Here is a 22603-nt window from a genome sequence, read left to right as displayed (position 1 = left end):
GGTTAAAAACCAGTGTGGTTTGCATTGATAGAAAGAAGCTGTGGCACAGGTGATCCACAATAATAGAATAATACAAGGCAGCTTTTTGTTTCCTTTGAGGACAAGGAGGTTGGGTTTTGGAGGAAGCCACAACACTTCAGGAAAAGAAACTGCTATAAAGGAGGAGTTAGAAACCTGCTGGGGTATGCAGACCCCTTAACTAGTCAGTTCCAGTCGGAAGGGTGTGGCATCCTTGTCCCCTGGCCACAGCCTGGCTTGTCACTGTGGAAGCTGTGGACTTGGGTGAGCTAGTAGCCCTTCTTAGGAAGGGTTCTGGCTATTAAGCTTCGAGGGGATGGATTTAAATGTTATGGCATAAAAGGTGTCCCCCCACCTCCTTAGACTGTTAATTCTGAGAAGAAATCATTGCTGTCAGCAAAACAGTGCAGTTAATGTCGGCAGGTGCAGTGACGACAAGGAGGCCAAGAGAGAGTTTGGCTGAAGCACAGCTGTTATCTGAGTTTCTATGACAAATACAGATGTCACTGAATTCCTTCACTGTCCCCCCAGCGGGAGAGGACGCTGGGTGTGAATTTAGTTCCTAAAAATGCTGGGTCTTTTGGTCTGAAAGGGTAAGCATGGAAGTGGTGGTCATCATTTCCTCTGTGTTAATCTGCTAGAAAAACTGGGTAACATGCAGAAGTTGTACCACTTGAACGTGCAGATATTTCCAGAAGGAAAACAAGAGGCTTGCACCAGTTTTGATTTCCTGCGATTCCAGCTGTTCCCCATGTGTGATCCATGTTGAACCTCCTTGGTTTGAGGATGTTCAGGTCACCTGTTCTATCCATGGACATTGGATTATTTGTTTTGTTTTCCAAAAGGAGAATAGCTCCTCCCCCTTATAGCAAATACAATACATATGCATTAGTTAAAAGAAAAAGAATTATTCATTCTTTTAACATTTCCTGGCTCTGTCAGCTGAGTGGCTGATGAGCAACAGCACCCAGCAGCAGTGAGCGCCAGTGCTCAGGTCTTGGTTCCTACCACCACCTCCATGAACCAGAGCCAGTGCTCCTTGGAGAAATGGCTCGCTCTAGAACTGGGGCAAGAAATACTCAAGATGAGTCTGGAGCATCTTGTAGTATCAAGGGACTATTTGTAAGAAACCACATTGATGGAGTGTGTCAGAGGGACACAGGAGCCAACTGAAAGAGCTCCCAGTGGCCAGAGCTGAGACCATTTGAGCAACAAAATGAAACGGTATTGGATTATGACCCACCGTGTAATATAGATAACCATGAGTCCTTAACTTATAAACAAGTGATTGAATAGATAAACTGGGGAAGAGACAAAACTCCTATGCAGAGTTCCACAGAGACTGGGAAACAGTGCCCCTCCAGGAGGCGGAGCATGACTTCCCTCTCGGTCAGTGGGGGCTTCAGTGTGTCCTTCTGAAGAAGACAGTGTGGAACGCTGGCGTGGGGTGGGGTGGGGTGGGGTGGGTCTCTTGACAGTGGAGAAACCTGACAAATACACCTTAGCCAGGTGGTCAAGGTCTACATCGGCAGTGGTAAGTCATGGTGACAGCATGCACCCGTGATATGATGTGATGGGAAGGGTGCTATACCTTTGGGATCCACCACCCAATACCCCACAACCCTGTCTGATTGTGAGAAAAACACCAGATAAATCCTAATAGAGGGACATTTTGCAAAACTGCCAAGGTCATCACAAACAAAGCAAGTCTAAAAAACGGTCATGTCCCAGAGGAGCCTAAGGATTCATGACACTAAAACAAGTGTCCTAGAACAGAAAAGGACGTTAGGGAGACACTAAGGGAATCCGGACAAAGAATTACTTCAGGTAATAGTAATTTGTCAATATTGGGTCATTAATTGTGACAAGTGTGCCACACTAATGTAAAATGGTAACTGTAGGGGAAATTGGGTGTGGAGTATGTGGGAATCCTCAATAATATCTCCTGATTTTTTTCTGCAAATATAAAGGTATTCTGAAATTAAAATTTTATTAAAAATAGGGAATTTAAAGTACAAATAAAAATTAGTTAAGATTTACTGAAATCCTTCCACCCAGGATAATATTTGCCAAGTAGCTTTTGAGACACCTTTAGTGTTTAGATAACAGCTGCGGCATGAGGCCTGGAGGATGTTGCTATGGAGAGTGAGGTGTCTGGTCTGGCTGGGTAATGATAGCGATTTGACGCTAGACTCCGGGTTCAGACACCTGGGCTTGTTGTTTTAGAAGCTCAGAAAAGTCTTACCTGGGTGGTGGCTTGGCTTCTGCTGGAGCATCAGTTTGATCCTCGCAGTGAAGCCTGACTCACGTGGTTTGAAGGATGATGGGAACTGAAGATACGCAGGGACTGAAAATGGAAGGATAGCTGTATTGTGATAGCATTACAGTCCCACGGTGGTCTCCATAGAGCTCCGTCCACTTAAAGCAGGATTGCTGCGGAAGCCACAGGAAGCTCTAGTAAGGAAGCATAGAGTGCTTCTAGCATGATTGTGGTTATTAGAAGGCAGATTTTTAAAATTTGAAATCTATTCTTAGATGTAGATGGTGCCCTGTTAGTTCTCACACGACTCCCCTTTTCCTTTTGCAGAGAGTCAAGAAAGATGTGGACAAAGGCACCCAGCATTCAGATATGTTCCTGCTGAAGTCTGAGGAAGGAAGAGAAGGTTCGCGTGCTGTGAGAGGACGGGCCGTGGGTGGTTTGCATGTCGCTGCAAAAGGCAGGGCAGAGAAATGGAAGCCCAGCTGCCCTTCTGGTTGTAGGGTTGATGGACAGTGGACAGGCCATCCTCATTCCTGAGCAGGCCAGGCCAGACCCTCCATAAATAACCCTAAGTGTCCGCCTGCCTGCACAGGAGAGGCAGCTGAGGAGTGTTCACCCTCTGGGGAGTTCAGGATGGACTGGCTTGAACACACTGTCAAGCCATGAACTCCCCTTTGCAGAGAGCTACAGCTTTCTAGTCATTTCTCTTGTCCTTGCTCAAGAGCAAGGGACTGATGTTAGGATATAGACCTCTGGACCGCTTAAGGTGGGGTTGACATCCCCAACGTTCACTTTTTAAAGTTCCTTTACAAAAAGCAAGGTTGTGGTTCATTTGTGTGACGCAGGTCTTGTGATGAGAGGACTGGACTAGACTGAAGGGATCCAGCATAATCAGGGTCTGCTTTATGACCTCTAGTGAGTTATTTCATCTCCCCGGGAGATCTGTCTTCTGTAAAATGAGGGATTGTTGTGCAGAATACCTTCATCTCTTTCCTGTACTAAAATTCTTTAAGCCAAGGCTTCAGAAATGTTCCTACCAGGTGCTTCAGGTGCCAACCACACACATTGCACGACTGGTGAGGACATCTGCGTTTCCAAGTGGGAGCTAGGTTTAGAGTCATGAAGTAACTTACCCAGTTTACACATCAAGTGGACTTGAACTTGGAAGCTGAACTGTGTTCTAGGCAGTGAGACCCCCAAGCCTTGTGTTGCCCCTGCATCCTGGCCATCAGGCCCTTACCCCCCCAGTGAGAAGACATGTGCGTTATGAGCTGGAGCACACTTGTGTGCATGTGTCATACTAGTATGTCTTACCTGGCTATGTGCAGGGCCCTCTGACGTGTATCCTTTTCTATTTCCTCAAAGCATTAATATGCTGGTGGTAATGAGTCGATCTCATGGCCCACTAGTGGGTGCAGCCTGGAGTCACCCCTCGGCTGTGTACCCCGATGGAGGACATGTAGGCAGGACACAGTAGAATGTTTCCCATTTGCTGCTTCTGTTAAGTTTCTTCTTTTTTAAATATATATTTGTTTATTGATTTCCGAGAGGGAGGTAGAAAAACCAATTATGCGAATCATCAATTGGCTGCCTCCTGCATACCTCCTACTGGGGATCAAGCCTGCAACCTGGGCATGTGCATAGGTTGATGCACAACCACTGAGCAACACCACTGGGCTGTTAAGTTTCTTTTTAATGTTTGTTGGAATGAAAATCTTGGTTCCTCTTTCTAGACGTGATGGAAAGCTTTCCCCCGCATTTCACGCTAGGTTACATTTTGAGGCTGATCATAGAAATGAAACACAAGCCAGAGGGAAGAGCATAAAGTGGTGTTGCCTGTGGGCATGCAGCCATGACCCTGCAGCCCACAGAGGACAAAGGGAGGGTGGAGTGAGGGTCCTCCTGGAGGCCAGGGTGCAGCGTGGGCCTCTCCCAGCACTGGGCATGCCAGCCTCCATGCCTCTGTCTCCCTGCCTCCATCCACAGCTGGAGATTCTAGGGCGCAGTGTTTGGAAAATTTGTGAAAAAGGCACCCCAGTGCAAACTGAACCTTAAGGAAAAGAATTAAACTTGGAATAGTGAGATGTTGAAAATGGTGTTTTGTTTTTCTGCAGAGGGAGCAAATGAGTGAACTTGATGGACTTTTACCCGGTTCTGCATTTTTTCATCTATCCTAGTCACTGGGGGAGCAGGGACATTTGTGCCATTGGCTGGTTCTTGCTACCCCTCCATCCCTACATCTTACCTCAGCTACTGCTCTCCTGTGACAGGCAGATGGGTGTGGACTCGGATTAACCCTTCAGGCACCAAGCCCACTCCCAGGTCTGGCTTTTCTGTGGCCATGGCCCCAAACAGTCAGACGCTGCTCTTCGGGGGTGTCTGTGATGAAGAAGAGGAGGAGAGCCTGGAGGGTGACTTCCTCAATGACCTCTACTTCTACGATGCCACCAAGAACCGCTGGTTTGCGGGACAGCTGAAGGTAGAGTTGGGCTCCAAAGTGGTTGCCATGGTGTGTCGTGCACCAGACAGGCAGCTTAACACGGCACCTGGCTCTTGCCTCTGCAGGTGATCCTGGGTAGAGGCTGTGCGGTCTTGTTAGCCAGTTCTGCCTGCCAGGCCAGGTGTTGAGACACCCAGGCCTCTGGGTCCCTCTACGGCTCTGTGAGCTGTCACTGTAAGCAGGGAACCCATCACCTCTGTCCCTGCTGTGGCACCAGTCCCAGTGGTGGGCTCCTTCCCCTTAGTGGGATCCCCAGCGGCTTTGGGCCTCAAGCTGACAAAGTCAGGTCAGCGGCCTCAGAAATAGGGCTTGAGGGAGGGAGGCGGCACTTTGTGACTCAGCCCAGGTCGAAGGGCCTCAGTGCCCCTGCTGAGAGTGGGGTGAGCATGAGGGCCTGCTTCTGGACTCGCCACCTTCCACACTCTCTGAGGAGTGACACTGGGTGTGGTCTTCAAGGGGCAACCCCAGCAGGTGGATTAGGGGTGCAGCCCAATGCTGTTTGCCCAGCACCCGGGGTGGGTGGTGCTCCCCATGCACTCTGGAGCTCACAGCTCTGTCTGCCGCTGAAGTGGGCTGCCCTACTTTTTGTCAACAGGGGCCAAAGTCAGAGAAGAGGAAGCGGAGGCGGGGCACAAAAGCAGAGCCTGAGGGAGCCAACGAGCAGGAGTGTGGGGAGGCCAGTGCCCAGGCGCCCCTGGAGGTGGTCAGAGAGGTGGTCACAGAGGACGGAACAGTGGTCACCATTAAGCAGATGCTCACAGCCCCAGGCCCATCAAAACAGCCACAGTCTGATGAGGACGATAGCCCAGAGGAAGCAGGTGGCCCCTTGGTGGAGCCCCGCCCCCGCTCCAATGCCATGCTGGCCGTGAAGCATGGCCGACTCTACCTCTATGGCGGCATGTTTGAGGCTGGTGACCGCCAGGTCACCCTTAGCGACTTCTACTGCCTTGACCTGCATAAAATGGACCAGTGGATAGTCTTGGTGGAGGCGGATCCAGGTGAGCTGTGGTGGGGTAAGCACCTCCTTTGGTTGGGGTGAGAGCACTCTGAAAGCATCTTCATCAAGTCTGCCCCCAAGTGCCACCCAGATCTACCCTGTGCCGATGGGCCGGGTCCTTTCTGGCTGTGCATGTGAGGGCAGACCCTGGTCACTGGGGGAGCGAGGCTACATCACAGGGACCCCGGCTCGCCCTTGACACCATTCATGTGAGCCTCAGGACTGTCCAGGCTTTCCATAGATGCAAAGCAGATTTTGCCTGTGGCGGCTTCCCATTGTGGGCAGCCTGCTGTGTGCACACGAGCCTACCAGGCAACCCCTTCCAGTCTGTGACCTGAACCTTGGGGCCTCGTTTACTCTCTGATCCTTCATTCCTCACTTTCACATTGTACCACAGGCTCTTGCTAGTGGTACATGCTCATTTCTTAAGTCACTAGTTTCTTTAAGGTCTGAGACTAGAAGTTAAAATCCACACACTTAGGGAAAGGTATAAAACAGTGGTGTAAGATTTTTTCCTGTCTTCTGGTTTTGCTAGTCTTATTCTTACCATCTCTGCTAAGATCCAGGGAAAACAGCGCATTTTGATATATTGGGGTCAGGGTCCTTCCATTCAGGTCGGGTTTCCTTAGTGAGAAGATGGGGTCCTCAGCAGTTCCCAGTCTCGGTTCCCCTCATTCTGGGTGCACTGACCCTCTGTGGGTGTTCATTTTACTCTGAAGCAACTCAGGAGTGGCTGGAGGAGTCTGACTCGGAGGACAGCGATGCTGGTGAGGGCGCTGAGGGCGGAGAGGAGGACGAGGAGGACGAGGACAGCAGTGAAGAGGACCAGGGTGAGTATTAACATTTGACTGCTTTGTAGATATGCTTCAGAGCTGAGCCTGATGTCAGTGTAAGAAACATTCAAACCTGTATAGAATTTTTGCGAGTTTATTTGAGCCAAACTGTTAACAATTTCCAGGAAGCAAAATCTCAACCTGTTGAGATAATGCTCCAGAGAATGGCAGTTTTGCACCTTATTTTATACATTACAATCAAAAGAGAAGGTATAAGTGGTTACATGAAATTCATTGGTGCTAGATTAGGGAGGGTGGGAGAAAGCAAAGCAGGGAAACCTCTGGGATTGAATAAAAAGTAAAATGATACATCTTTTAGTTAAAGTGGGTACAGGATATTTAATTGTCAACAGTTAACACAAAAAAATATTTGTAGTCTCTGCTTTGGTGCATTGGTTGTGCCCTGAGGGGTTTGGAAAAGGGAAGTTACCCTGACATTCCAAAGGTATGTTATCTTAGATGCAGAGGCCATACACAGTCTCAGTTAAGATAAAGATGAACTTTTGTCGAGGACGATTCTAGCCTAGGACCTGACTACCTCCCATAAATGGCTTTTAGTTAAAAAGTTTTAATTTCAGACCATCCTTAGTGGTTACTTTAGGTCTCTGAGTTTGCAAGGCCACCATGCAGGCCATCCCTGAGCTTGTCAGGTTAACATGTGGCCCCTTTTCATCCACACTAAGTTTTTTAGAAAATATTTGTATCTGGAGTCATTATTGAGCAGCTTGCTATTTGAGCAGTGTCATCGTGATAAAGTGATAAAGTGCAGAATGGCTTCACGGTGTCATTTCTGTAAATCCAGGTGCTCCCACAGTCACTCATCAGGCCGCGAGCAGGTGGCCTACACTGCCTGACCCAGGCCTCTTCCTCTGCTGAACATGTTTCTTTCTTTCCCTCCTTCCCATGAAAGAGCCACAGCACCCCTTGGTGACGCCTGGTGAGCAGTTCGCAGACTACCTGCCTAGGACTGAGCAGTATTGGGTGAGGCTTGCCCGAGATGATGCTGGGTCAGAAGCAAAGGAGAAGAGAGTGCTGAAGGTAGCCCATGCCATGGCAAAAGCTTTCTTTGATGACTCAGCATGAGCCGCCAGCCTCGGCCAGAAGTGAGGTTGTCTTCCCTCCCCGTCACTGGTGTGATTTAAAATAAACCGGACTTGGAACAAGGCTGCTGCAAAGGTTGTCTTCTGTGCGGCCCTGCATGCACCAAGGTCCTGGAGGGGCCTGCCAGGGCAGGGCCAGGCTGAGAGTGGGCCACCCACACCGTGGGCGGCACTTGAATATGGAGTGGCCCCGGGAAGCACGCTCCGATACAGACCAGAACATTTGCGCTCTGTGGGGGTTTTCCCTTCTGCAGAGCTAGGGGAGGAACGTTCTGATTGACTGCATATCATCCACCTGGAGATTGGCTTTTTGACTTAAAAATTGTCAGGAGTAGCCCTCAGACTGCCTGTTATATGAGTTTTCTTCTTATTTATAAAATAAAATAGCTGTTGGCTGGGCAGTTCTCCTTCTCTGCCACTGGCTTTTCTTGGGGCTCTCTAGTGATCAAGTGCACCTGAAGCCTCAGGGACCAATCCCTTAGCCTTGTTGGGGAGGAGGTGGTGGAGCCATCCTCTGTCCTTCACCCCTAGGGCTCAAGGTGGTCATTTGCAAAGTGACGGAGAGGAAAGAAAGCTGGGGGGCAGTTACCCCACTGTCCTTTCCCATGCAGTTGCTGTGTAGTGCCTGGCCTGGGGGCAGGGATTCCTCACAGCAGAAGTCCTGGTGTGGGAGCATGCTGGCTGGTGGCTGCTCTAAGGTGAGTGGCAGGAGACTGCTTTTCATTTGTAAAATTGGGGTCAAAAGTTGGGCTTTGAATTACTGCTTGGTGCATTTTTTCATCTTAAATATCTTCAACAATGAGAATGTAGGATCTTAGTTTTTAGTTAAGGGGCCAGCATCCCATTCATCCCATACATTACCTGTGTTTGTTTGTTTGTTTGTTTGTAACAAGGGAATACCTACCTCCAGCAGAGCAGGGCGTGGACTAGGGCTTGGAAGAACTGGGGCCAATGTAATCCAGCAGCAGCCCCTCCTTCCACCTTGCCTTTACCTTCCCATGACACTTGGGTCCAACCAGCTCCCACTGGTGTGAGCTTGTGCTGTAATAGGACCCAGAGGGGAAATGGGCTTTTGCAGGCTGATTAGAAGTGAGACGCTCTCCTCTTGCAGTAGCCTGCCCGCCACATCTGCCCGCTGGAGCCTCCCTCTGGGTGTGTGCCGTGCATTGCTCAAAGGAGCCCTGGTCATCGGGGAGAGGCCAAGTGGGTGTTGGCCAGCATGGCGCCTGGTTGCTTGGCATGGGGAGAAGGGTCAGGGATTCTGGCGTTTCCCTTTCATTTGTGGCACTTCCCTTGGGTCCTGGGGCAGTCTGAGTCCTTAATTGACATTCTGTGCAGAGTCCAGCTGGAAGCTCCTAGGACGGCTGAAAGCCAGGTGAGCGCCGCAGCTGGCCCCCAGGAACTGCACACAGGTCCCTCGGCCTTGCTGTCTGACCCTGTGACAGGAGCACACCAGGCTGGATCGTGCAGCTGCTAAGGCAGGAAATAATTGGAAGGTCTTATTGGCTTCAACACAGTTGTCTATTATCAGAGGCCACTTTTCTTAGAAGAGCCTGTAGCTAAAAGACTGGAAAGAAGAAGGTAATTTTTAATCAACCAGGTTGAAAGAGAAGTACCCTCCAGAGAAGCTTCTGTACAAACCAGTACCCATTTTGCTGTCATGTCCGTGGGGCTGCTGCTAAAGATGCAGTTTGAGTAAGGAGGTTGATCAGAACCCAGGAGGATTAAAGAAACAAGCTTCCAGGAGAGTTGCTGTCTCTGCTGTTTAATTGCTGTGATTAAAACGCCAGGAACGGTGCCTTCAGTCTGCAGCAGCGGGGAGGTGGGAATCGACACAGGTGCCCCAGGCGCAGCGGCCACGCCTGCTGTCCTGTTTGTCAGTGACTAGGTTGCCTAACTCGGTGGTTGGCAAACTGCGGCTCGAAAGCCACATGTGGCTCTTTGGCCCTTTGAGTGTGGCTCTTCCACAAAATACCACGGCCTGGGCGAGTCTATTTTGAAGAAGTGGTGTTAGAAGAAGTTTAAGTTTAAAAAATTAGGCTCTCCAAAGAAATTTCAATCGTTGTACTGTTGATATTTGGCTCTGTTGACTAATGAGTTTGCCGACCACTGGTCTAACTGCTCTCGACACTCCAACGGCCACATTGGCCATGAGTGGCCAGCATGCAGCCCCTGCCTTGGTGGAGCCTGAACAGCGCAAGGTGGCCATGTCCAGGTCAGCAAGGCCCTCGGTTGGCTGATGGTTGTTGGTAAGCCCCCCTTAATACCCACCCCCTTGGTGGGTTCCCTCTCTTTCTCTTACTGGTGCCCATCACCCTGCCACATCAGCCCTGTGGACACCGTGCTGGAGCTCCTGGAAGGTCTCCGTGGGGTTTCAAGTGTGATGAGTTCTCTGTTCTCCCCACTTCCCAGGAGCACCTGAACCCTGTCTGGGTCAGGCTGAAGTAAGAGGAATTTGCAGGGGTTGAAGTGTTGGTTTTTAAAAGCTGTTGACAGTGATGTTGATTGCAGTTGGACATAGGATTTTTTGAATACCAAGTTGGTACAAGCAGAAAGCCAGTGGCTAGATGACAATACAAGTACATTGAGGGACCAGACACTGGGTGGGCTGCTGGTGAAAGTTAGACTCTTCAAGAGGCTGCCCGTGTGAGATGAGCTAGCTTGGTTAGGAGCCCTCCAGGTGTGTTGCAATGAGAAGGTGACTCAGTGTTGATTATATCAGAAGATGGCAGGGAGGGGACACTTGTTCCCTGGCATAAAGGAAAAGTGATCAGCTCTAGCTCCAGTGAGTCTGAAATCCACCTGCTGTCTATTGCCGAGTTCCATGTGTATGGAAGAGGCTTTCTAATAACTTCTGTTAAATTGGGAAGCAAGCTGTGTGTAGGTGGTTGATCACCAGAGATCAGTCTCATCGAGTACAGACCATAGTCATCCTGTTTTGCAAGAGAGCTCCGGCAGTGCCTTTCGAGTCCGGGCTGCCCACAGGGTCTGACCTTGGGGTCTGACCATGGTGTCCAGCCGGAAGCCAAGGCACTGCCCAAAACAGTTGGTGGCCACAGGTGCTGGGACCAGGGTGAGAAGCCACCCTGGAAGCTATCGCGTCAGGCTGAGGACGGGCATGTTGAGCTGTGTGTGGCCTGGGACTCGGTGTGGGGAAGGGACCTCACCCGTGGAGCAGGGCCTGGAGACCGCAGTGTGTCAGGAGGATTCTGAGGCAGAGAAACTCTCGTGGGAAAGAAAGACACTTAGTACAACCGCCCCATGAGAAACACAGATGTTGAAGTTTAAGAAAATTAAAATAGGTTTGGAAAAAAGAATACTGTGAGATCCTTGGGCTGTTAGCTGGCAGAGGGGGAGTGAGGCCTGAATGGGTAGGAGGCCTCAGGCACTCAGTTTATGGTGAGGAACCTGAGACAGTGAATAGAGTTAGCCTAATCACATAGGAAAAGCTGGTGAGAGAAGGTGGGGGCACGTTTCAGATTCATATTCACAGAGCTTCCTACTCAAAATAATAAGATCCAAATGTGACAGAGGGACCCTATTGGTTAACGGAGACTCAGTTCTGTAAGTTGTAATTATCCAGCTTATAATTTTGTCACTAGAAGGAGCTTGCATTAAAGACACTACTTATACAAGGCTGCAAGTTTTCCAAATTTCAAATGACAATATTTATTACTAAAAGGAGCAAAATTTTTCTTTAATCTCAACAGTGTCCCTTGCTTTCAGATAGTGAAATATATAGTAATGGTCTGATTTAAACATTCATTAAAGAAAATTATTTTATTTTTATTTTGTAAATAACCAAGCTATTTTTCCAACTAAAAGAAAAAGGCCGAGGTAATGTTTTTAGCTGCTTCATTAATAAGAAAAATCAGAACAGTCAACATTCTTTTTTGTCAATGCACAAAATGATTGCACAGTATTAGCAAACAGTTCACATGCACCATGGGAAAAAGGTGGAAAAAAGAAAATGCAGATTGAGACAGATTTATGTTAGAGTTCATTCACAAAAAGGCAACCACATCAGGATTAGTGGTTTCATGTCTAGTGTGAGGATGAGCTTCACGCACTGCTCACCTGAACGGTGCGAGTGTGTGGGTTTTTCATTCAGGCTAGAAATGGTGATGGTGCAGGTAAGCAGGGTCCAGCTGGAGAATGTTGTCAGGGTTAGCCCAGTGTTCGGAGGCATTGGCAGATCAGTGGTCAGGACACGCTCGCTCCTGAATAAGCCACTGTGTGTGCGTGAGGGTCAAGTGCAGACAGGTGAAAGTGCAGGCCCTGCTGCTCTGATGGTGTCCGTGACCACGCTAAAGGACAGGCTCACTCAGAGGCCCAGTGGGAGAGCCTGGTGTCGGGGCCATGGGTGCCCGAGTAGCCTGGAGGGCGCATGCACAGTGCTGGCCCTCAGCGCTGATTCCTTCCTCCTGAGCCTCTCACTGTCTTCCTGGCCTGTGCCGATGTTTGGGAAGCCCACACGGGGCAGACTCCTGACCTGCCTTTCCAGGCTCACATAGCGTGGTGTAGGCGTCGTTCATGGAAGGTCGGTGGGTGCATAGTATGTCTGCCCTGTTGGAACTGATAACATTTAGAGAGAGAAATTCTTGGGCTGTGTAAGTGCTCTTGCAATATGAGTGCTCTAATCTTAAGGGACTAGAACTTATCACGCCTGCATTGGGTATGTCAAGTGCTGACCTCTAAGGAAGTAGCCCTGGCTCCTGTCTGACCTAGCAGATGTGGATGAATTACCAAGGGCCCAGGGATCCAGCCAAGACCAGTCTCCACCATTCCTTGGGGCCTTCTGCCTTCATGGGTTTGGGTTGCTGCTGTCACCGCATCACCAAGCAATGGCAGCACAGCTGGAGCCCTGCGTCTGGCACAGACATAATGGGAAGGGCAGCAGGAGAGGGTTTGCACGGATGTGGCGGCAGGCCTGGGAAGCCTGGGGCCTGGCCCCGTGGCGTCGGCACACAGTGAGCTGTGTGTATCTCGGGCAGAGGTGTGGTGGGGCAGCCAAGTGAGGTAGGTGTGTGAGGTCTGCCGCTCTCCCCCGGCCCAGCTCGCCATCCCCCCAAACCCCGGACCCGGGCTCACTGCACCCGACTTCCTGTGGCAAGCTCACGTCCACACCTTGCTCTGCCCCTGTGGCTGCCTGCTTCTCTGAGGTTTAGGAGCACGTTTGCATTTGTCTCAGGCACTTCCATGTTGGGATTTCATGTGGAAGCAAACTCCAAAAACAGCGTTTGTTCTGTGAGTTGTGGAGAACATTTAGCCATCTTCCAAAGCATTGCTTCCATCTCCCTCAGGGGTGGTCCCCTGTTCTGGCACCACGCCTCGCTGTTTCCCTTCTGCACTTGGCACTCCGTGCCAGCGCCGCCTCCCGTGCCTCCCTGAGCCAGCGCCGACCCTCACGTGTTTCAGTGACTGAACCTTTGTGCTTCCATAGTTTTCAGACATTCCATAGAGTCTGTAGTTCACATGGTCCAGGCACATGGATACACTGTCAAAATACAGCTTTTTTATTTTTAATCAAAGGCAACTGCACTTTTTCTTTTAAGGCTGAGTTAGGGACACTTGGGACAGGTCATTTTTCTAGTGTTTGCTTACTGATGGTCTTGCCTGACGTGGCCAGCCCTGGCCAGAGAACAAAACTAGCCAGACACCTTACATCTACAGACAGAGCTTCACCCTCATTCCTTCTTTCTCTTGATCCTGTTACTTCACTTTTATGCTTAACTAGGAGCCAATGCTTATCCGAGGCAAGATTACAGATGACTGTGTTCCCGGTATCATGACACTGAGGTGTTTGTCAGCGATACTCAGTACCGTCAGCTGATTGTGAGGGTCAGGCAGTACATTCGGCTGTGGAAATCGATGTCTTAAAACCTAGTAGGCACCTTTATGGCAACTTTCTGAGACCAAAGGCAAGAAAATAATTGGAAGACAAGACCTATAAAAGTTAAGCTGAGCTTCCTGTAGAAGGGTTGCATCGTCCACCCTTCGTGTTGAAAAGTCTTATTGTGCATGTGAAGATGAAAAAAGCAAGTCCCCCTGGAGGAGGCCACTGGGGGCATCCCGGGGAGCACCCACTGGGCCTCTTAGGCCCTCCCCCTGCTTGGGTACAGGTGAGAACTGCCTGACAGGAAAACCCTGCCCAGAGAGAGAATACTGGTGGTGATTGTAGATGCTTTAAAGAATAATCAGAAACCCAAACTAACAAAAATCGCAAAAAATGGGACCACTATTTGATTCACTCCCCAAATATTCCTCTTGAACAAGTCCTCAGTGTCTAGTGGCATCTGAACACCTCCACCAGCTCTTGGGAACGCCCGTTGGTTTGGGGGGGGGGGGGGGGAGGGAAGGGGAGCAGGGGGAGGGGCGGTGGCCGAATGACTTACTGAAAGGGAATGGGAGCATCTTGATGACCAGACTGGGGCGTCAGATATTAGCCAGGACATGGGTCTGCTCCATCTGTGTGCCCTGGGTGCCCGACAGGCCCCGAGGGGAGTCTGCACTGGTGAGACTCACTCTTATCTTGGGTTTAGCGCGTGTTGGAAAGAGCCTGTCATCCCACCACGAGTGTTTATTCACACCACGCGCCATGGCGTCTCAACAAAGACCGGAGTGTATTGGTTGTTAGATGTGGACTTCCTAGGAAAGCGAGTCAGAGAGTCCTTGCATTTTCATGACTCTCCCCCTCTCGCATGATCTAGGCAGCGGGCTTTGCATTTTTGTGGCTGCACTGATTTTTTTCTATATCAGCATCGTCTTTGTCAGTTATTGTGGCTTATGTACTGCATACCTCATCTCTGTCTTTGGGAATCTGTGTGCCAATGATTACAAACCTTAGAATTCAAAAGGATGGACGAAGGGGTTTTTCGGCCTGAAATCATCCAGGCATTGTACAGACACGAAGCAGACTTAAAAGTACAAGTAATCCAGTGCACGCACGAGGCTCCTTCCTTTGTGGTAAGTGGAACCGGTGAGCCATCGGCACAGACATGTTGCCTGGTGAATTTAGGGTAAGGTGTGAGTGCCGGCTCCCAGCCTTGGGCGGGTGAGGAGAGGTGGGCACAGGGTGGTGACCCCTTCTCCCATGGCCCAGCCTAGCATCTCGGGTATCTCAATTTCTCTGCCCCAGGTTTTCACATCCAGAGCATGTCGGGAGAACTGACTCTCACAAGGTTGTTCTGGAAATAATTAAAACTTGTCAGTGCTTTGCACCAGTGGGGGCAGCCATGACACATGTCTATTTTCCCCACAGCCCCACGTGTCCTTGTTGAATTCAGCACACACATCCACGAGGATCGTGCATGAGAGAAGCAGGTCAGCTGACTTGGCCTGGAGTTAGGTGACTGGTGCACCCATCGGGCAAACCTGAGGCTCTGGGCAGGTAGGCAAAGCATTCGGCCTATCTGCAGGGATGCTGCGAGGCAGCCTGGTCTTTGACCACACTGGAACAGTTAAAAAAGAGCTTTCTGGTCTCTCCGACCCAGTGTTTTGGTCTTGGTGGAATCTACTTGGAATTCGCCAGGCGTGCAGGGAAATGGCTCTGCCCTCTGCAGGTGCGGGGGGGCGGGGGAGGGAGGTGTTGATTTGGTTTTCACAAGTGCTTGATTGGCAGCTGGACTAGTGATGGGGACATCTAGTCATGAAACCACTACTGCTTCTGTTGAATGATGTGCGCGTCTGTGCTGCTTTATGCATCTAACAGCCTCATGGTGTTTGCATGTAAATAGATAAACCTGCATTTGTAGGTACCATTTTTGTCATGCAGTTATTGGAATGTCCAAAAAAAATCTGTAATCTTGACAAAGAGTTGCAAACAGAATTATAAACCACATATCCCAGCATGATGGTTCTTAGAGCTGCAAGGAGCAGGCATCTTTATTTGGTTCACTTCAGGTCTGCAGCAACCACTTGATATTAAAAAAGAGGAACGGAAAATAAGATGTACAAAAAGATGTAATATCCCTTTAGAAAGCAACTTTATCAGAAATGTATTTCCCACGGATCCTCCCTCCCTTTCCCATGTCTCCACTCCCCAAAAAAGACCCCAACATAAACCAAAATGTGAGAAGGAACGGGGATTGAATGTATAACAGAAAAAAAATAAAACTGAATTTAACTGGAACATGCTCTAATCTTTAGTTTATTTCTGGTTAAAAATATAGCAATCCAGTGCAGTGTAGTAAAGAAATCTGCTTGAAAGGTAGCAGAGAAACAGCTAAACATAAGCAAAGCAAGGCAGAGTCATAGGCGGGCTGTACCCAGGACGACTGTGGGAACTCACTTTAAGGACCTTCCCAGTTGTGAGCACAGGGGACCTGGTATGGACGTGTCCGTGGCCCCACAGACACGTCCATACCTGCTGGCCGGGCTGGCTCGAGCTAGGACCATAGAGCACTCAAGCATTCTGGAGAAGGCAGAAACACCAGGAATCTGTGTGTGGCTGAAAGTTGTGTTACATATTGGGGGAGATGGATATGCAACGATTTCTCAGGAATTTTTAAGCCACTTGGTTTCAACCACATTCTGTCCTGGGACTAGAGCAGCTCCGGAGAATGAATGAGGCATCTGGGAAGAAGAGGCATGTCTGTGGGGGAAGTTGCAGGCACAGGACAAAATGAAACTCGTGGGCTCAGTGACGTGGGGGAAGATGGTGTCATGAAAGGGCTGCGGAGTCTGTCATGGATGTGGGAGCCTGGATACCTGTCCTGCACAGGAAGTACAGGAAGGCTGTGCTGAAGGCCAGCGTGATGGCCCAGGGGCTGCACTGCTCCCTGCCCCCCGACACCAGCCCCGGCCTCTGCAGGCTCTGGATGTCCGCAGCAAGGCTCCCCTGGGGCTGGTGGGAGGATGGGGAATAGAGAGGGACGGCAGGGAAATGACTTCGCTGTAAGACTCGGTGTGGGACCTGGCCTTGCAGGGGAAGCCGTGGGGCAGTGCCAAGACAAGGGATCTGTTTTTTGGGGAAGAGAAGAGAAGAGAAGACAGACCTCTGCAGCACAGATTTAAAACAGAAAAAGCCCAGGCTGCTGCCAGCCAGGATGGGACACCCTCTTCCCCGCGCTCACACCACACTTGTCCCCGTTATTCCAGGACAGGGAGGAGAAGCAGAGTGAGCCGACTCCCCGCGTCACACCTCCCAACCGCTGCTCCCCCCGCGGGCACAGCTGGACACTCGGAGGGGTCTTCCTGGGCTGCCTCCTTTCCCACACCCCAGGAGGGAGTGATGACGATGGTGACGATTTTATTTTTTTTGCCGCTGATTTGCTGGGATCCCTTTTCTTTCCACTTCAAGCTGGAGGATCGGCGTGCTGGCCTCCTTCTGCCATGCCACACAGCATAGTGTTATACAAGCAAAGAATTTTGGCTAAAATCCAAAAAACATTACCCAGAAAAAAAGGCAAACTGTGAGTAATACCCAATCGTATTGTTCTGTGAAGAAACTCGGAAGTAGCTGTGGGCTGTCCGAGTTATGATCCTTTCCTTTTTGTTGTTTTGCTTTTAACGTCCCCCTTTTGTTACACCAACTGGTATTTTTGCTAATGTGACAATTTCATCAGATGAAAAAGTTAATAAACAAAATGGCGACTCCGATGTTTAGCAAGATCACCATGGCTACCAGGATGGGAGCTGAGCCCTGGAACAGAGGGAGAGAAGGGATGAGCCTGGTCTGGAGTGTTCTCTCTCTGGCCATACCCACCCCCCAGCCGCAGACCAGAATAGGAGGTTGGAACCAAACATCCAACTCTTCAGAGCATGAAGCCCTTCAGAAGTCAGACCTGAGGAAGAGGCTGCCAGTGGCCTCTGGGTCTGCAGTCACCGCCCTGGGAACTCGAGCACTCTGGCGGCTGCCCGCCCTTCTGGTGCCCCAGGTCTCTCCTTAAGTACACCCCCCACACCCAGCTCTGTACAGCTGGGACTTCAGACACTGCCACTGGATTTCAGATGCAGCCCACCCAGAGTGGCCCCTAAATTCAGCCTGGGATCCCCAAACCACCAATGGGAGAACTTCTAATAGGCCTCTGAACACATCTTCCTCAGTAGAAACCACCTTCCCGGAAGCGGCTCCAGGTCTGTGCTAACCGCTGTCCCTGGGCAGCCTGCCTCCCTCGCCAGCAGGAAGGAGCGCTTGTCCTCTCCAGCCTCTCCTGGGCGCCCAGCGCCTCAGGGCGGAGACTGCTGTTGCCTGGGCTCCCAGAACCCAGGCTCTCCTCTGGGCTTGTCATCTTGAAGCCTCAGTGATTGGGCGCAGAGCCTGCCCCCTGGACAGGGTTAGAGCTAGCACCTGAGGCCTCTGCTGGGGCTCCCCTCCACTCCCCTGTCCTGGGGTCCCCAGCTGCCCCTCAGGACCAGGCATTGGTCTGGCACAGGAAGTACCAGAGCCCAGCTGGAAGCCTGCACCTCTTCCCAAGGGAGCTCCATTTTAAAGCACCGATTGGCCAGCAGGGTAAGTGGGATAACTACGGAACCCGTCCTGCGTCTCCACCCCTGCCCCTCATCCAGCTGTCCTAGAATAACCACATCCGCACACAAGTGCACATGGGTGGCACACATCAGGTACACACACACCACATACATGTGGCTGCACGTGCACACACGTTTCCAGCTGCCAGAATGAGGAAAGCGGACTTGTAGCAGCTGGCACTTAGGTCCCGGGGGCTGCCCTCCAGGGGACTCGAGAGGGGTTTGGGCGGGGAAGACAGAAGCATTTTAGGAACCAGCCCACCAGCAAGAAGACGTGCTCACAGTGGTTTCAAGGGGAAGCAGAAATGGCCTCGAGGGCCAGCAGGCTGTCTTCTGATAGGAAGCTTCTCTCCCAAAGGGACAACATCCAGATGAGGAATGGGACTCCTTGGGGACGGGCAGACCCTGCCCCTGCCCTGCAGCGGCACTAAGTCCCAGGGGGCAGTCTGGATGGAGTGCAGGTGTCGGGCTCTGCATGCCCACGAGGCAGGCCCCCAGCGTTCCTCTTGGACACGTGGGACTGTGGCACTCGGCGCCCATCAGCAAGTGCGGGAGGCCCTATAGGCTGACACTGGTCCAGGCGGGATCGTGTGGGGCCACACAGGCATCAGCCTGGGGTGTAGGTCTGAAGTGTGTTCCAGTGGCCTTTTCTGCTGCCGCTGCTCCAAGGGACCAAGGCATGTTGCTTCTAGGCGGAAGCCGCCTGACAGGGTCCCAGGAGGTACCTCTGGGTGCAAGAGCTCTCCCCAGCCCCTGACAGGGTCCTGCCCAGGGTGTCTTTTCTTTCCTCTAATCCAGTGATGGCGAACCTCTGACACGCGTGTCAGTGCCATTTCTGATGACACGCGGCCGCTGAGGCGGCCGCATGCCGAGGATGAAACATTTATGTTATTTAAACTATAAATATCGCGAAATAATGTTTTTTCCTCAAAGTGGCACACTACCCGAGTTATGCTCAGTTTTTTGGCGAAGTTTGAAACACCAAGCTCAAAAGGTTGCCCATCACTGCATCCATCCGCCTTGGGAGTAGTGCTTCTAGGTGAGTTTCGCACCTGAGACACACGGTCCTCACTCCTGGGCAGCTCCGGTGTCCCCCACGGGGCCTGATCAACCTGGATTACAGCCCCATCCAGAGCCACTGATCCCACAGGCCTGAGCCTCATTCTAACGAACTCCCAGAGTGCCCTGCAGTGCCATACTCCGAGAACCGCGGCTTTATAGGAAGGGCTGTGGGGTAGACAGCCTCACAGAACGGTCCGTCTCACCATTAGAAAGGAGGCTTTGGAGCAGGACACGTGTGTCCCGGCAGATGGGACCACAGTGCCTGGCCTGCAGGTCAGCGATGTAGCCTGGACAAAGGACCTGACCCAGCCCGACGCCCCCTGCTCTGCGTCTGGCCCTCTGTGTGTCTCCTGGACAGGGGTACCTCGTGGACAGTGGTGAGGGCTTACAGGAGGCACTCTCCAGCACAGGGAAGTTGGAGGAAATTGGGGACGGTCTGGGCGAGGCTGGGGTCCCATGCTGCCCTTCTCTTTCTGGGAGCTTCCAAAATTGCCAAGTGCTTTCACTAAAAGGATCAAGCCTGTGACTACCCTCCTGAGTCTCTGTCTGAAGGAAATGCCACCCAGCCCTGCATTGGCTTCCTGGGAGGGGGGGAGGGCCTCATCCTGTGGAAGCCAAGGCCATCACCCGGGGGCTGCTCCTGACCCCCACCCCACCCCTCAGCTAGAGGTGGACTCCGTGGAAGTCTCCAGGTGGGGCACGGACCTGGGCTCTCACTCCCCACAGGCATCCACTCACCGTGCTGGACTTGAGCTCGTCCCCGTTCTCCTCGTCTGATTCCCGGGCCACGGGCGAGGACTTCTGGGGCGGGGAGAAGGTCAGGTCCCAGCGCAGCAGCCGGGGCTCGGCCCTGTCGCCCAGCCGCAGGCTCTCCAGTCTCTGCACCGCGGGCTCCGCGCTCGCAGCCGGCCGGACGTTCTCCTTGTTCTGGGACTTGGATCTCAGTCTCTGTGCCCCAAAGCCCCGGTCCTCGCCCAGGCCCCGGCAGGCAGCCCCCCTACTGTAGCGTCTCTTCTGGGGGTATGCCTCCTGCACGTGGGAGTCCACCCTCAGCAGGGGCTTCATTTCCATCTCATAGTTGCTCAGCTTTTCCTCGTCCAGCTCCAGCAGCTTGGCGCCCCCTGAGCTGGGGTTGCTGGCCCGAGGGTGGGAAGTCCAGAAGGCAGGGGGCGACTCCGTCCGCCGCTCCCGGGACTTGGGGTTACCGGGCTGCTTGTGGCCCGAGCCCCGGGTGCGGAAGTCCTCCGCGGGCTGGCCACTGCGGAGGGTTCCGCTGCGGACCCCCCTGGAGGCCCCTGCCTTCTCCTCGCCCCAGCTGTGGCGGCCGTAGTCCCCTCCTCTGCCCTCCAGGAGCATCTGGATGTCCCCGCCCCGCTCCTCGTCCACCGACACCTGTCGCGAGAAGTGGGCGACCTTGTTCCTGGAGGCAGGGGCTGGTGGGGGGGTGGCCGAGGGGCTGGCAGGGAAGCTCTGCAGGGGGCTGTCATCGGGGGTCAGGTCCGAGGGGGTGGTGCCCTTGCGGTACAGCTCCGGGCTCTCCTGCTGCATGGGCGTCCCCATGGAGATCACCTCGATGTCGTCGCTGGAAGCCTGACGCTTCGGCCGCTGGTACTCGAGCCCTAGGCGGAGGAACGGGCAGCACAGAGGCTGGTTACTCAGCCACGTGCGGAGGCCTGGTCTCGCCCGAGGATGGCAGAACAGCCTGGGACACAGTGGTTCCCAAAGCCCCTCCATGGACCCCAAGCCTCCGCCCACAGGTGCTTTGAGGACGACCAGGTCACAACAGGCAGTGGTGGGCAGCAGCTCTGGCCCCAGCCCGGCTGCAGGGCAGACCAAGGCTCAGTGTGCAAGGACTGGGGCCCTGCCTACTCTGGGGGTCTCAGGTCCCGCCCCCCCCATGGGCCCCTCCTGAGGATGAAAGGAAGCATCTCCTGCTAGGTGGCCTTCGAGGTCTTGTGGCCTGGGGAGGGGGGCCTTCCGCCCCGGACACTGACCTCTCTGGTGGCCTAGGCCTCTGGTGGCCTGTTCTTCCTGCCCCACCCCCGCTTGGGCTCCCCTCCCTGCTGGAGCCTCTGAACCAGGGCAGAAGAAGGCCATAGGGGACACAGCACCCTCGGTGTGGCCAGAATTCTCAGCAGGGGCTGGGCCCCCCGTTTATGAGGAGGCATCCACCATGCTGTTGGTGGCATGCATGGGGGCCTGAGACAGTGACCAGAACAAAGCAGAGCTGTAAACGCCCATGAACAGTCCCTGGGGTGTTTGAAAGGGCGAAGGCCGCCAAGGGGAGTCCCATGTGGTCCTGGATGTGCTAGAGATAGGTGCTGGGACTTGGGGCAAGTAGTCAGTCCCCCTGCATCTGCACCCATTTGTCACACCTGGGATAGCCAGGTGAGTCCAGATCTCATTCAACTACCACACCTCTGCAGCCATGGGATGGGGACACAGGCTGGGCTGCAGTCCCCCTCTTCCCCAGTTCCCAGCACAGAGAGGGAAGCAGGCCAGGGGGTGTCTGAGGGAGCCCTCCCTGTGGGGGGCCCTATGGCTCTGGGTTGGGGAGCCCTGGCCCCATCACAGGACTCCCATGATCCCTTCCCTGACCTGCCCGACTGTGATCTGGACTTTCTGGGGCCCAAGCCCCTGTGCCTTACACCCTAGGGTCCCAGACAAGCCTGGACACCGACCCTGCAGGGTCCCGTGAACCCCGCGCCCCACAGTGGTGCTCTCATGCTCAGCTCCAGCGCCCTATCAGCGCCACCAGCCAGGAGACGGTGCTCAGCTAAAATTAGTTGCAGAGCGCGTGACATTCCTGGAAGCATCCTTGTGAAAATGCAAAGCAGAACATGTGTGGCTGAATTCCAGCACCTTTGTCCCTTATCTTGGGTCCTCCTGTCTCCCAGAAGCGGGCGGCCTCCCTCAGCTGCCCCGAAGGCCGGGACCCTCCCAGGGCGGCCAGGAGCTCCGGCTCCAGGAGAGCTCGGGCGTGTTCTCAGGACAGACTGCGCATGGCAGATGTCGGCCTAAAACCTCCAGCGGCTTCTAGCCCCACCAACTGCTCTCCAGGGCTTCCCGCTGCAGAAGAAGCTTCAGAGTGAGGCCGGAGGGAAGTGAGCGGAGACAGGCGGCTGTCCCCCTCTCTCATCAATGCCCGCCTTCTCCAGCCTCCCTGCCTCCCTCAGGCCTGGTCCCCAGACAGGACGAGGGTCGCAGATCTGCAACCTGCAGTGGCTCCTAGCTCCTCAGCTCCCACCGAAGGACATGGCGGGAGCTCCCCTCGTTAATGAGCCACTCTGCCCAGTGTGGCCGCCAGCAGGCACGCGTGGCTATCGGCAGTTAAATGTAGATCAGTTCTGATCAAATGAAACT

At 52.8% G+C, this 22603-nt stretch overlaps 2 protein-coding genes across 2 annotated transcripts in view; one reads left to right on the top strand and one right to left on the bottom strand.

Moving 5' to 3' along the window:
- KLHDC4 (kelch domain containing 4) overlaps positions 1-14031 on the top strand; it is a 56736-nt gene extending 42705 nt beyond the window's left edge. Inside the window, exons 8-12 of the mRNA XM_079759622.1 lie at positions 2606-2681; positions 4549-4757; positions 5374-5776; positions 6495-6605; positions 7519-14031. Coding sequence (XP_079615748.1) covers positions 2606-2681; positions 4549-4757; positions 5374-5776; positions 6495-6605; positions 7519-7691 — 972 coding nt within the window. The 3' untranslated portion in view covers positions 7692-14031. The remainder of the gene's footprint in view (positions 1-2605; positions 2682-4548; positions 4758-5373; positions 5777-6494; positions 6606-7518) is intronic.
- Positions 14032-15788: 1757 nt separating this feature from the next.
- Positions 15789-22603, bottom strand: part of JPH3 (junctophilin 3) — a gene marked incomplete at its 5' end in the record, with an annotated part of 86631 nt that continues 79816 nt past the window's right edge. Inside the window, 2 exons of the mRNA XM_079799319.1 lie at positions 15789-17351; positions 19979-20859. Coding sequence (XP_079655445.1) covers positions 17271-17351; positions 19979-20859 — 962 coding nt within the window. The 3' untranslated portion in view covers positions 15789-17270. The remainder of the gene's footprint in view (positions 17352-19978; positions 20860-22603) is intronic.

This window comes from Cnephaeus nilssonii (assembly GCF_951640355.1).
Source record: "Cnephaeus nilssonii genome assembly, chromosome: 20".
NCBI classification, from domain to species: domain Eukaryota; kingdom Metazoa; phylum Chordata; class Mammalia; order Chiroptera; family Vespertilionidae; genus Cnephaeus; species Cnephaeus nilssonii.
This window is presented reverse-complemented; position numbering and strand designations above follow the sequence as displayed.